Source organism: Eleutherodactylus coqui, chromosome 12, assembly GCF_035609145.1.
Source record: "Eleutherodactylus coqui strain aEleCoq1 chromosome 12, aEleCoq1.hap1, whole genome shotgun sequence".
In the NCBI taxonomy this organism is placed as follows: domain Eukaryota; kingdom Metazoa; phylum Chordata; class Amphibia; order Anura; family Eleutherodactylidae; genus Eleutherodactylus; species Eleutherodactylus coqui.
In genome coordinates, this window is record NC_089848.1 from 103674853 (window position 1) to 103690304 (window position 15452).

Here is a 15452-nt window from a genome sequence, read left to right on the forward strand (position 1 = left end):
AATTTAAATGCAAAGTCAAGTACCCTCTCTCCCTGCAAATAAAAGGTGGAACTGTTTCCTGAAGTGTCTTCCATCATCGATACACTGCACTGAGGTACCACACGTAATACTCCAGGGACAAGGACTACTACCCCCCATTATTGTTGAGTTCTCCACATTTTAGATTTATTGTTTCTGCCTGGAACGGGTCCCTATCCATAGACAGGCTGGCGACACAACAAAATACCACCTTACCCAATCCGACTCCGCGGGTAGTAGGTTATAAGAACTGCCTGATTTTATCACTGTGTGAAGCCAAGCCAGGCCGTGTTTTTCCTTAAGAGAGAGAAGCAGGAGAGCCACCATTAACTACCATCTTGTTTCCCCACTGTCTCCCCCTCTAAGGTCTGCGTTCGGCCACCACACTGACAAGACACAATCCGCTAACAGATGAGGTTGTTGGCCCGATGATCTGGTATGTTCACATCTGTGTTAAGGGATTCCCCCTGGGCAAACTGATCTGCTTTCTGACTGAACTGAATGGTGCCAAATGGACCCCTCTGATTATAATGGGATGCATTCTGTTTTTGTTTGCCTGTCTGTCATTCTACCGGATGAAAAGGTCCTATATGTGGGACTATTTTGTCTGACATTTCATACCCGATCAGAGACGCATCCTCCAAAGGTCGATGTTGAACGTAGTTTAAACAAACGTTTATGCCGTGTAAAAGATCCTTCAGTCACTGCATACAGAGTAAAGGCTTTACTCCAGTAAGAGGAAAAAAGCCCTTCAATGAAAAGGCATCACCTGAATATTGAATATTATGGTGGATACTAAGTAGAAATGTTTGATATCGTACCGTCAAGATTCCATGCCAGAGCCCCACATCTTTCTTGAAGTCCAAAACATTCACGATGGTTTCCGCTATAAAAGGAAGGTACAATATCCGTATAAGAAAATGTTATAAAGAGGGGAAAACAAAAAACAATGAAGACGAGACGTTATAATCTGAAGATTCTGGGGTTATTGCAAATCTGCTTGGGAAAAAAAGACTAATCTACTTGAGAGATTACTGATCTGAGATCACTAGTCTAGGAATTCACAAAACACTTACTGTAAAACTTTCTAGTCTGCCACTTATACCTGTTACACCCACATAAAACCATACTGGTATCTGGAAAATAGCAAGACAAGAACCCGTGTAACTCACTCTTAGAGGGAAAGTTCATTTTAAAGTAAGAAAAACTTAAATTCTGCAAAAACTGGCCGACGAAAGAGAAGCACATCATCCTCATTCATCATTCAGTCATTGGCTCGCATTTAGACTGAATGATTACCATTCACTTTCATTCGTTGGAATGATTTTTTTGAATAATCATCGTTTCGTCTAAGCGCACCTTAATGATAGACATTGGTGAACCATTTACTAAGATATGCCACCAATGACCAATCAGCAGAGGTCACAGCCGTACAAAATGGTCTCCTGAAAGGTGAGTGGAGCCTACGTGACATTTTGCTTTCCTTGACTATCGCAACTTTATTCTAGTTTTCTTTGTTCTACTTTTCAAGATATCGACATTCTTCTGTTTTGTTGTAGTAACTATTTCTGCAAAAGTGGCAAGAGGAGGTGCAGCCATACTAGATGTCACTTGTGAATCAGCTTCTCAGAAACTTTTAAGAAAACTTATTCTGCTATTGACTGACCATCAGTTCTATTGAAGAGGAGTTTATGGAAAATGTGATTGTTCTCAGTAAGGGTCGTTCACACGGGGGATTGTGGACGCAGAGTATAGGCGCATGCAAAGATTGTGGCTATACTGCACTAAAGATCACGTGAACGGGTTTATTCCAGCTACTTGGATTTGTCAGTTCACATGAAGCGAGGTGTGTGGTGGGCGTTTTCCAGCTCCTACAGGAGTCTATGGAAAGCACACACCAAAGATAGGTCCTATCTTTGTGTGCACCACCGAGCTTAGATGTGACCTTGCAGTCGCATGTCTTATCTTTGTTAGGTGCGTGAATTTAGTGCATCTACCATTCTTTCATGTGAATCCACAACTATAGGAAACCATTGATTCCTACAGAAGTGCTTTCTGTGCGCACCCACAGCACTCGTGTGAATGAGCTCTAAGAGTAAAGGCCCATTTAGATCCAATGATTCTCATTCAACAATCGCTCAAAGCAGTCTTTTGAGCGATAATCGTTGGGTCTAACTGAACGGAGACATTGTGCAGGTTTTGTTAATGAGTCGTTCATCGTTCTCTTTCAGCAAGCTGAAAAAGAACAATGAGCCTTATCGGTGCCACGCGCTGAGTTCTCAACGGGATACCGCTGATACTATTGTTTCAGCTGGTATCACGCTTGGAGAACACAGCTGGAGTATGAAGAAGACAGTGCTTCATTTGTGTTCTGCATACCCCGCTCAGAGCACTCAGCTGGATACCACCTGCGCGCTCCAAAAAGAAAACCGTTTTATACACACTGCCCGGCTTGTCTTTTGCATACCCCGTTAAGAGATGTCAGCTGTATACCAGCTGAGCGCTCTGAGAAGACAACAGCTTATACAGAAGACAAGTGATCCAGCTGTCTTATGCATACCCCGCTCGGAGTGCTCAGCTGTATACCAAGTTGCTGCTCCATTCATATACAACAGCTGTATACAGAAGACAAGCGGTCCAGCTGTGTTCTGTATATCCCCCGCTCGGAGCACTGCACTGTATACCAGCAGAGCGGTCTGAAGAAAACAGCTGTATACAGAAGACAAGCGGCCCAGCTTGTTTTCTGAATACCTCGCTCAGAGCGCTCAGCTGTATACTAGCTGAGTGCTCGGAGAAGACAACAGCTGTATGCAGAAGATATCAGTCCGGCTTGTCTTCTGTATACAGCATGAGCTACATTTACACACTTATGCAAAGTGAACGCTCAAAACTGTCACTCAAACTGCCGTTTAGCGTATTTTGAGCGATCGTCTTGCCGTGTAAATGCACACAACGATTATCGCCCAAAAGATGTCTTTTGAGCGACTTTTTAGTGATAATTGTTGTGTCTAAATGGGCTGAATAAAATAATCTTGTAGATATAATACACTTTCATGACTAACAAACAAAATGTTAGATCAACCTTTGAAGGCTGCTACCGTGTTTCCCCAAAAATAAGACAGGGTCTTATATTAATTTTTGCTCCAAAATATTTCTTTTTTACATGTAGATCTGCCTGGACACCATTTAACAATCATGCTAAGGCTTATTTTCAGGTTAGGTCTTTTTTTCGGGGAAACAGGGTAAGGCCTCTTCATCACGCTGCGTTCATGAGGACAAATTTTCAGCACAATTTCTGTGGATTGCAAGATGCATAGGAATCGTACGGGGATAGAACCAATGGTTTTTAATGGGTTCATTTGCACGTGCAATTTTGCTCTTGCAGCGCTGTAAGGAACGATGCAAGATAAAAATTGCAGCATGCCACTTTTTTTTTTAAGGTGATTCTGTTGAAGAAAAGCCACTTCTTCCCTATGGGAATAGAAAAAAAAGCCGCATGAAGATGCGAATTTCATGCCAATTCATTGCATGCCTTTTTGCTTTCATGGGGAATGATTGGCGATCTTCACGCACATAAAAACTGCAAGTGCAGCGATGCGAGTGCGATTTTCTCCCAAAACGCATCACACTCGCATCAAAAGTGCAGCTTTCTAGGAGCAGTATTGCACTCGCCCGTGCACCCTCAGGTTTATAGTAGGATATATCTGAAGAATCTGTGATAGGATTACCCTCTTAATAGAGTTGAGCCAAGATAGAAGATAGTGGGGTCTGACACTGGGACCCCCATTGATCCTGAGCACAAGAGTCCCGGAGACTCCTGCATGAATGGAGCAGCAGTCACGCATGCACGTTGCTGCTCCATTCATTTCAATGGGGGTGCCAGAGATTGGCTAGTTCAAGTGTGAAGCTATTTCTGTCACTCCCATTAAAATGAATAGAGCGCATGCACGACTGCCACTCCATTTCTGTGGGAAACTTTGATACCGATGGGGGTCTTGGCTGTTGAACCACCACCAATCAGATGCTTATCACCTGGGTCATTCCAGGACAAAATCACTCAAGGAGCAACACCCGACCATCTCTGATTTTTACAAATCGGCACATTTGCTTGTTACTATAATGTATATAAGAATTCCTATTTTCAGACCCATGGGGGCCATGAGGTCACCGAGAACAATAATTTTTGATAATTCATATATTGGAAACTATTGGATGTAGGTGTCATTCTCTTCGTAATAATATGTAGATCGATAGCATGTGGCGCAGAGTGTTAAGGCGGCAGAATGCCTTAGGGTTGCGGGTTCAATCCCCGCTTGGTTCAGGTAGCCAGCTCAGGCTTGACTCAGCCTTCTATCCCTCTGAGGTCGGTCAACTGAGAACCCAGCTTGGCGGGGGGGTAATAAATAAAATTACCTGAAAGCGCTGCAGAATAGGTTGGCGCTATACAAATAAGATATTTTTTATTTCTAATCAGAAAATTTCAGGAAGACGTTCTTTGTAGTTTTTGAGGGAAAATTTTTAACTTCCTTTTTAACAACATAAAATAATGAATAATCAGCGATTCTGGCAGGTGGTGGATAAATCTGGTGTTGTGGGAAAGGTTTGACATTTATGTAATATCTGTATATACCGTAGTTTTCTCACCATGGGATACATTTTTAGCTAGAATAGATCTTGCCAAGTATCCCTGCACCTTATAATATGAATGGTCTCCCCTCTTCAGTATCCAGCCAAGCGCAGAATACTGATAATGCGGCTCCTTCCTCAAAGATGTCCAAAAACAGTTTTCTTGCCCAATCCATAACAAAGTATATTTCAGGTGTATTTGGACAGATTTGACACCACTCAAATGGTTGTTGGTATAGAGTTGGTCACCATCAAGATTTTATTTTCCCTTAAAAAATGCAAGAACTGCAAAGAACGCCTTCCTGAAATGTTGTGGTAAGAAACTGCAATGTACAGGGCATATATGTGCCCCTCTCGCTGATCTCTAGAAGTGAGCATGTTTAGAAATTACATAAGAAATGTTAAGGTTACCATTTTCATACAATTATACGGTCCTGCGAGATCTTTGTGAGTTTAAGAGAAGTTGGGGGCCCCAAGATAAACTTTTGCGCCCAAGGCCCATTAGCTACGCCATTGTGTTTGTGCTCACCCGAAAAAAGTTGCGGGCGCCGGTTTCTCAAGGACACCGCACTGAACCAGGAGAATCAGCGAGTATAAAAAGCTATTCCTCACAACCCGTTCCTTCATCTTCGAGCCCCATAACAGATTACAGGGTTCAGAGGTGATGAAGGTCCTTTTAAGTCTTTCGAAATTCAATTTTTACTGTTTCAGGCGTCACTTAGATGCAAATTAAAAGAATACCAACTGAAAATCTCTCCCTCGGCAGTCCCCTCATCATTCCTTAAGAGTAACAGTAAAACAGAAGCGCAATTTACCTTCCGTGTATCCACAGGCTTGCGTGAGTGCTTGGCAATGTGTGAGGAGCGCTATTCTGGTCACCGTCACTCCTAGCACGCTGCCATCTTTACACGTTTTATACTGTAGAAGCAAATACACAACTCGTAAGATACACAAGTCTGTCTGAATCGGTGCAGGATGAAACGTTAGGCATAGAGATGAGCGAGCATACTCGCTAAGGCAAACTACTCGAGCGAGTAGTGCCTTAGGCGAGTACCTGCCCGCTCGTCTCTAAAGATTTGGGTGCCGGCGGGGAGTTGTGGGAGTGAGCAGGGGGAAGCGGGGGGAATAGAGTGAGAGAGAGATCTCCCCCCGTTCCTCCCCGCTCTCCCCTGCCGCTCCCCACCCCCCGCCGGCACCCGAATCGAGTAGTTTGCCTTAGTGAGTACGCTCGCTCATCTCTAGTTATGCAGTTTTTCAATGGATCCATGCAAAGACGAGCCTCGATCAGTGTTTGGAATACCCACTATGGACTTCCCATGCAAGCCATGCCATGAACCGATAGGCCAATTTTTTCTTCGGTGATGTCATATATGGCGTAGATTCCCATTGAAATAAAGGGACATTTTGGGACACAGATTTTGCCATAGATTTGATGCGGAAAACACATGGATTCCGCATCAAACCTGCTGTGTGAGCAAGACCGTAAGCTTGAAGGTAATGTACAAAGTCATCTCTGGTTTGGCATTACTGAGGGCGCTCTTCAGGAGGGGTATGGTTTCTCCTTAGGGAGAGCACCTAGAAGGTGTGAAGAGACTTGCATGCTCCTCTGGGTAATATGCAAATTAGAAGCTATTGGAAGGCAGCATTCCTGCAAGTCAATGTTTTTCAACAAGCCTTATAACAATGACTGGTGCTATAGAGGTATTTTTCCACCTTCCTATTAGGTCATCAATATCAGATTGGTAGACTTTGACTCCTGGCACCCCCACTGATCGGTTGTTTAGAGAAGTGGCTATGCACCAGGACTAACACAGCTCCATACACTGTGCAGTGGCCTAGAATGGTACTGCAAGCTTAGTCTCACATGCAATTTTTCCAAAGGAACTCCTCTGTTCTCCATGCGCGGTGTGTGGTACTGCAGCTCAGGGCCGTTAACATGAATGGCTTCTTTTCATATGGGTGTCCAGGCTTATAAGCTCACAGTCACGTCAGTCAGAAATAGACATTTATCATATATAGAATACATTATATACTTACTTCTATGTAGGCAGTGTCATTATTTGCATCCTTGATATGTGGAAACCAATCGCGAGGAGGTTTGGATAGGTGTTTTGATTCTGTGACAAACCAAAGCAGCTTTGGCCAACCTTCGAAACAGGAAAAAAAAAAAGAACAAAAACGTCAACCAGAATCTTAACAAGAGGATTACAGCTCAAAGTCTTATAACTGCTTTAGCCACATAGACCATGCTGGTATAACCTGGGTATCTCCTGTATATAGTCATATGGATCATAATGGTGTAACCTGGAGATCTGCTGTATATAATTATATATGTACAGCTGGTATAAGTTATACATCTCCTGTATATAGTGATATGGATCATGCTGGTATAACCCGGGTATCTCCTGTATATAATTATATATGTACAGCTGGTATAACCTGGGTATCTCCTGTATATAGTGATATGGATCATGCTGGTGTAACCTGGGTATCTCCTGTATATAATTATATATGTACAGCTGGTATAAGTTATACATCTCCTGTATATTATTATATAGGTACAGCTGTTATAAGCTAGATATCTCCTGTATATAGTGATATGGAGCATGCTGGTATAACCTGGGTATCCCCTGTATATTATTATATATGTACAGCTGGTATAAGCTAGATATCTCCTGTATATAGTGATATGGACCATGCTGGTATAACCTGGGTATCCCCTGTATATTATTATATATGTACAGCTGGTATAAGTTATATATCTCCTGTATATAGTGATATGGATCATGCTAGTATAACCCGGGTATCTCCTGTATATAATTATATATGTGCAGCTAGTATAAGTTATACATCTCCTGTACACAGTGATATACCAGGTTATACCAGCATGATCAATATTATATATACAGGATGTATAACTTATACCAGCTGTACATATATAGCTATATGCAAGAGATACCCAGGTTATAACAGCATGGTCCATATCACTATATACAAGGGGATGTATAACTTATACCAGCTGTACCGATAGGAGATACCCAGGTTACACCAGTATGGTTCCTATCACTATATACAGGGTATAAACCTTATACCAGTGGTACATATGTAATTATATACAGGAAATACCCAAGTCATACCAGCATGCTCTATATCACTATATGCAGTAGATGTACATCCCCTTGCATATAGTGATATGGACCACGCTTGTATAACCTGGGTATTTTCTGTATATAATTATATATGTACAGCTGAAATAAGTTACACATCTCCTGTATATAGTGATATGGACCACGCTTGTATAACCTGGGTATCTTCTGTATATAATTCCATAGGTACAGCTGGATAAAGTTACACATCTCCTGTATATAGTGATATGGACCACGCTTGTATAACCTGGGTATCTTCTGTATATAATTACATAGGTACAGCTGGAATAAGTTACACATCTCCTGTATATAGTGATATGGACCACGCTTGTATAACCTGGGTATCTTCTGTATATAATTACATAGGTACAGCTGGAATAAGTTATACATCTCCTGTATATAGTGATATGGACCACGCTTGTATAACCTGCGTATCTTCTGTATATAATTACATAGGTACAGCTGGAATAAGTTATACATCTCCTGTACATAGTGATATGGAGCATGCTGGTATAACCTGGGTATATTCTGTATGACTTATACCAGCTACACATATGATTACATGCGGTACACACCTTGTTACCGCACATGGTCCTCTTTCCTCTTCTACTATTAGACACCACCGGTTAGACCAATTATGCGCCTGGCAGTGCACTGATAAACTGCAGTTGTGGCGAATCCCAACTGAAGTCTCCAAGTGGAGGGGAGGACAGCACGTCCGGGAAGTCAGCAGCCTGTAATTGGCTGCCCCAGGTAACGGGGTCCTCCTACCAAAGCGTTACCCAGACCTGGCCTGCAGGCCGCGGCTGTTAGACAGCATATGGTGGGGGCACAGTTGACCCCCTAGCCAAGGGACTTGATTGCAACTGTGACCTCTGGGACCTCTAGCAGTATGCCTCTGGTTATAATAGAGGAGATCACAGCTCATCCTCCTGACTGTATAGTTATGGGCTGTAACTTATTTAGGTGACTAAAGAAGGTAAGTATATTGTCCCCCATGCAGGTAGAATGGTATAACCCTAGCTAAGGATGCTAACGATTATCATTCAAAAAATCATTCAAACGAGCGAAAGCTCAAACGAGAATTTCCTAACATTTTTGGAAAGAAATGTAATAGAAGCTTCGAATCAAGAACTTCTCGATCCTCACCTTTAAATTGTGGTATCTCCCCCGTCGGACTCTTTGGCAGTCCTTTATGACAGGCATCGCTAGTCAAGGCCACAGTAACCCCACAGCTTCCTAACAAAAAACCAATCTGCTGGCTTCCTGCATCCTGCAGAAGAGAGAACATGAAACATCATGACACAGGAGCAAAGAAAGGACCCCGGCGACCATCGTCCTGAAGACCCCGTCCCGGCCAGGACGCAACGCCTAGAGCAAGACATGCTGGACTCCTGCAGAACTTACATAGGAGAAGAAGAAAACCAAGCTGACAAATGTGATGGAGCATGTGTTACTCCTCCATCTACGCAGATGTTAAAATAATCTCCGAGTTCGTCATCTTCCCGGCTGCAGGCTACGTGTCTATGTGAACACTTCTAGACTTCTGTCAGCCCCGCAGTAGCAAACTGAGCTGTGAGGACTGAAGCTAATTCTTCAGCTATGTCACGTACTTTATGAATATGTGGCATTAAAATAGGCGCACGCTCATCCGACATCGTTATTTTTCTAAATGAGGCACAAACAGTTCAGGAAGCAGAACGCTGAAAATACTCTATAAAATCACGTATGTTGAAAATGAGCAAAAACCAAGAATTGCGCTGCAGGTGACAATTACAGTGCATTACATAAGGACGTGCATCTTGCTAAGGCGTTGATTACACAAGTGGACGGAAGATGTTGTAGGGATGTTGAGCCATGCCATCTGGATAGCCCCCCATACCTCCGGGGTAGTTGCAAGTGCAAAATCTCAGGTGGGAATGGACCTCTCCATCACATCTCCTAATCAATCAATGTGGGGGTCCATGAATTCCATGTAGGACTGCAAATGGTCAACAAGTAGTGAAACGTAGCAGGCACCAGTCAATGACATGTTTAGGTGGACCAATGTACCCAAACTATGGCACCCACCCCACACCAGTACAGAACCACCACCAGCCCGCACAGTGCCTGTTGACAACTGGGGTCAGTGGCTTCATAGGGTCTGTGCCAGTTAACCTCATGAGCCCAGGTGAAGCGCTGTGTCCGGTATCATGGTGTTAACAGAGGTGGGTCTTCTGCTCCCGTATTCCATGGAAGCTACAGAACGCTGCACTGACCTGCGGGATAGGAGTCTGCATTTTCCTGCATTGAATGTGGATGTCATTTCTGCCGGAATCGCTTGTCTGTTCCCATGGAGAATTCTAGCCAGGGGCTGCAGGCCAGGATCATTAAACACCCATGGGCGGCCACTGCGCTGTCCGCTGTGGGTAGTAATACCTTCTATGGCATATTTCTGGTACACACGTGTAACACTGTGGATTGAGGAATGTTAAATGCCCACACAACTTTGGAAAAGGAATGGCCTATCTCTCTGGCACCCACCATCAGGCCTCGTTCCGACCTCCAATAATTCATGTCGCCTTCCTATGAGCTCACTGGCCGGTGTCCAACGTCGCTCACAAGGTAACACATCAAAACTTATACAGGTGTCGGCGTTCCCAAGCGGTCACCGGAGGAAAGGTCACTTCATAATCAATTTGCATACCGCTATCCTATGACTTTTGACATGCCAGTGTATGCTATATACAAGCTCTAAAAGGGTTATTTGGAAATGCTAAAATTGATGGCCTACCCATATCGATGTAATACCAGGCACAGCCACTACACAAGATGCAGCGTTCCCTGGAGGGCAGGGCCTCTTCAATCAGCTGATCAAAGGTGGTGCCAAAATTTGGACCCTTACCGATCAGATACTGATGGCCAATTCTATCTACAGCTACATAGACCGTTGTGAGTATGACATGGGGTGGAGGGTGGTGAAGAGTAGATATTGGGTTCTATCCTGAGAGTATAAACTCAAAAGGGTTGTCCCACGTCTAAGATTGACGATCCATCCTCAGGATAGCTGATAGTCAGGGGTCCATCACCCGGGCTGGTGTTCTAATGTACGGAGCTTCTCTATCGCTGGAAGCAGACAGCTCCATCCATAGAGGAGTGTCCCATTGTGGTATTGCAGGCTGAGTCCTATTCACTTTAACAAGACTCAGCCCAAAGTGATTTGGCAACAAAGCAGCTCAGTATGTTAGAACACCGATCCCAAGAAGTAGAGACCCGCTGATCAGCTATTGATGACCTATCAAGATGATAAGTCATCAGTGTTAGAAGTGGGACAGCCCCTTTAAACTACCATCTCCGACGGTATGTTAGAATTGACAAATTATGCCGACACAAGCTGGATTTACATGCAGCGTTTTTCTGAAAAATGCCACATTGTTTGCGGAATCTTTTAATGGAGTTTTTTGTTTCTTTTTTTTTAAGCTAATAGAGTCTAAAAGTCAGACAGTACAAACTTAAGGCAATCGTTGTGTGCATTTACATGGCAAGATGATCACTCAAAATTCTTGAGTGACAGTTTTGAGCGTTCACTTTGCATAAGCTCTTAAGTAGCTAATTAGCAATTTAAGAGCTTATTAGTGTGGTATAAGCAGCTAATTAGCAACTTAAGAGCTTATTAGTGTGTAAATGAAGGCTCCCGCTGCATACAGAAGACAGCTGGAGCACTGTCTTCTGTATACAGCTGCTGTGCTCTCGGAGCGCTCAGTTGATATACAGCTAAGCGCTCCGAGCAGGATATGCAGAAGACAGCTGGAGTGCTGTCTTCTGCATACTTCTGCTGTGTTCTCAGAGCGCTCAGCTGGTATACAGCTAAGCACTCCGAGCAGAGTATGCAGAAGACAGCTGGAGCGGTGTCTTCTGTATACAGCTCCTTTGATCTTGGAGCTATTACTGCCGCCCACTGAGAAATTTCTAGCTGGCTAGAAGTGAGCGATGAACGAATAGTGCATGAACAGTGCACGATGGCAGCGCATTTAGACAGAACGATTATCGCTCAAAAGATGGCTTTTGAACGAATTTTGAGCAATAATCGTTGTGTCTAAATGGGCCTTTAGACTACACAGTCTTAATATGTGCCAGATTTATCACAGTCGCATCTGCGGAATGATAAATCTGTGGAATTTTAAGACTGTCTAGTCTACGTTTAGACCGCCTTTAAGTTGGCTTAGTTTACGCTAAAAACTGTGTCAAAATATTGGTGTAACTTGGCACAATTTAGGCCACAACCCTTTTTACGAAGGAATGCCCCTTTGTCAGACACAACAAAAAAAGTGCTTGAAAGTGTCTAAAACACATTGGAGAAGTGGCGCAAAGCGTGTTTGAACATTTTAGTGTCACTATGTGGACCAGAACACTGTCGGATTTTCAATAGCAAATAAGCCTCAATGTGTTTTAGTTTCCTTTTCCCGAAACGCAGTATGCTTGAGATAGACGTCATTTTTTTTCATACAGTCTCCATATCGACAGCCCTAAGGCTGGGTTCACACGGGGCGGATTTGCCGCTGAAATTCCGTACGAAATTTCGCCGCAGCAAATCCGCCTGCGGCGGCTAATCTCTGGATTGGCCAGCAATGTGGACGAGGTTTCTCAGAAATCTCGTCCACACGGGACGGCAAAGCCGGCGCTGAGGCGAGGATTAGCCGGCCACAGCATGCTCATTCTTTTTCTTCCTCCGCTGCGGCCGCGCTCTCCTCTATGGGAGCAACGGCCGCAGCGGAAGAGCGAGCGGCCGGGCCGCTTCAAAACACGCGGCTAAGTGCCGCGGGTTTTAAAGCAGCACTTCTCCCGGCGGGAATCTCACGGTTTTTCGCTGCGGCCAACCCGCGAGATTTCCGCCGGGATTTCTCTGTGTGGGAACCCAGGCTAAGGGTCTTGATAAAAAGGCAGGAAAAAAGACGCACGTACAAAGCATTATTTAAAAAAAAGCCATTAAAACATGCAAAAAAAAAAGTCTACATATAAATAAAACGCTGGCTTTTTAAAATGCGGTTTTTCATACGCTTAGAAGGTATGCGCAGACACAAGCTACCTCCATGTACTTCACTGCAAACCAAGATACCGATTCAAGCAGAGAAACGTCTTCTAATACGGCATGTTCCTCGTTTGCATAGATTAGATTCATACCGTCAGGCCAAAAGAACCGCATGTTGAAAATTGTTCATTTTACTATTTTTTGTAAAAACTGTGAAATAAATGAGTGCATATCTGAAGAGCTTTCATTCCTGACATGACATCAACTCCTAATAAGAGTCTGCGGTCCTTTCTGCCCAACAGTAGTGGAGCTGCGAATCACGGCATCGCCTATAAAACGCGGCTCGAGATTCAGCAGTATTAATTACACGGCCATTTTTGTAAGCACAACAGGCAGCAATGGGGTCACAGCGCCTCACCTTCCTTGTAAGTGGCACTTCAATGGGAACTGGAACTACTTCAGCTAATAGACAGCCATAAAACGCTACCATAAACGCAGCAGGGTCATTGTTTGGAAAAACGAGGGCCACCTACAAGAACAAACACGTTGTTAACCGAAGAATACAAGTAATGAAACAAGTGGATCATCTGTGGTTCAGTGTAATGGAACGGGTGATACAAGAAACAAAGAGCAGAAAACATAGCCAAAAGAGGAAAAATAATATTAAATGGAGATTTCTCAGAAAACATTTCCTTGGTTGCAGTTTTTGCCTCTTAAAGGGGTATTCTCATCTAAGACATTCATGGCATATCGACGGGAAAGTCTGAAAGATGTGGGCATCACCTCAGGACCCGCACCTATCTCTAGTTCTGGCTACCACTGCCCCGACCTGGTGGCCAGGGGTGGTTGGGGCCTACTGAAACAGCTGAGCGGGCATCACAACACTGTTTCTGTAACTACTGTGAGGGTTATGAACATGAAAACTTATATATGTATACATTTCATCCATCTGTGATATACGTTTCCGGAGGCTTTAGGCCTGAATTGTATACATTAAATGCTTGTACATTTAGGTTAGTACTTAATTACATTAAGTAGAGGTGTAATCTTAAATGTCCATCGTGTCTCCAAGATCTTGTTTATCTCGTTACACTGATCAAAAGGTTGTGTGGAATGCTTTGTTCTTGACTGCTGTCTAGGTAGGGCATGTGATTAAAATGTAGATTGTAAGGATACCAGACAGGGAGTCTACATTCAAATAAATAAAGCATTGTTTATAGAGAAGACACAATTATTTATCAGTAAAACAGGTCGACCTCTGTAAAGCAGTTCAACCTCTGTAACACTAGCCTACTGATACGCCTACTATTTTTTGTATAAGAAATGACAATGTACAGAATAAACACAGATTGCTCTAAGACACGACCGTGATGCCTGTGTCTATTGCTTTCTCACGGTGGCCGCCATAACCACCTCTGATTTGGATCCCCACAGCATATTAACGTAACATGGATTTATCCCTAACACTACCATAGAAGTCAACCTTAGCATAGTGAGCTACACTCTTTGCGTGGCTCTAGAGGTAAAGGAACAATATAGTGGACTGTGAAGTTCTCCTGCTCCTGCCCTGGCAGACTCTCACTACACAGGCAAACAGGATCTCATTATTAACACTTTTGGGACCCACCAATTGCTTGTATGTTTTAAACACCAGCTGAACTGATGAAGGGGTTTCCCCGAAACACGTTTTCATAAGTTGATCACATACTAGTTTAAATAAAAGGAGAAGTTTTCCACACTTCTGGTCACTTCCTACTTGCGCCTTCTCCACTGCCAGTTTTTAGTCCTATTCTCCTGCTTTGTCTGGCCTCTACCCAGTCAACCTGCATGAGAAATGCGAGCTTCTCTAAAAAGAGTTTAAAGGGAGGTAGGTTCGTGTCAATCCATGTCTGCAGGATTGTTTTGACCCCGGCCATGGCTACCGTATGTAGAAGTTTTCGATTTCCTGGTGTAAATCTTTGTTCATCTTGGTCTATGTAGCCAAAGAATGCCCAGACAGGATTGCGGGGGCCAGCCGAGGTCAGATGTGTGGTGGTGAACCTGTGTATCCTGTTTCAGAAATTCAGAATCACAAGGCAGTCCCACAGACAATGGAGAAGACCCACCCCCAGCTCCCGACATCGGGGACAGCTATCATCTGGGTATATTCTCATTTTTAATCCTCTTTGAGGAGTGATATACACTGTATAATAGACTGGTAGAGTCATTTCCAAGTAGCAACTCAAGGGGAGGAAGCACCAATCGTACTTCAGGGCCTTTAATAGGCATGGGATGATTAAGGGTGGCTTCAGATGAGAGCACAAAAACACACGTCAATTACAAGCAATGCATTCCCTATGGTGTGTTCACATGTCGGTGTTTTACAGGTGCGTGCCTGTAAAGATAGGACATGAGTGCACCATAGGGAATGCACGCATTGTCTTCAATGGAGCCGCGGCTGCTGCCAGTAGCTCCATTGAAGACAATGGTCAGCCGGCACCCCTGAATTGTTTTTCAGGGAAGAGCTTTACATATAAGCCCTGCCTTGAAAAAAAAAAGAATTTTAGTGTAAAAAAAAATTTTTTTAAATAATAAATGAAAAAATACTTACCTTTCAGCCGCTGCTGTGACCCCAGCAGGGATGAAGAACACATCTGTCGCATGCGGCAGATGTT

At 43.6% G+C, this 15452-nt stretch overlaps 1 protein-coding gene across 4 annotated transcripts in view; it reads right to left on the reverse strand.

The window, feature by feature from the left end:
* DIP2C (disco interacting protein 2 homolog C) overlaps positions 1–15452 on the reverse strand; it is a 476875-nt gene that overhangs the window by 161119 nt on the left and 300304 nt on the right. For all 4 annotated transcript variants that reach the window (XM_066585296.1, XM_066585294.1, XM_066585295.1 and 1 more), the window contains 5 exons: positions 13217–13327; positions 8940–9063; positions 6682–6791; positions 5460–5562; positions 840–904 (listed from right to left, as the gene is read on the reverse strand). In XM_066585296.1, coding sequence (XP_066441393.1) covers positions 840–904; positions 5460–5562; positions 6682–6791; positions 8940–9063; positions 13217–13327 — 513 coding nt within the window. The remainder of the gene's footprint in view (positions 1–839; positions 905–5459; positions 5563–6681; positions 6792–8939; positions 9064–13216; positions 13328–15452) is intronic.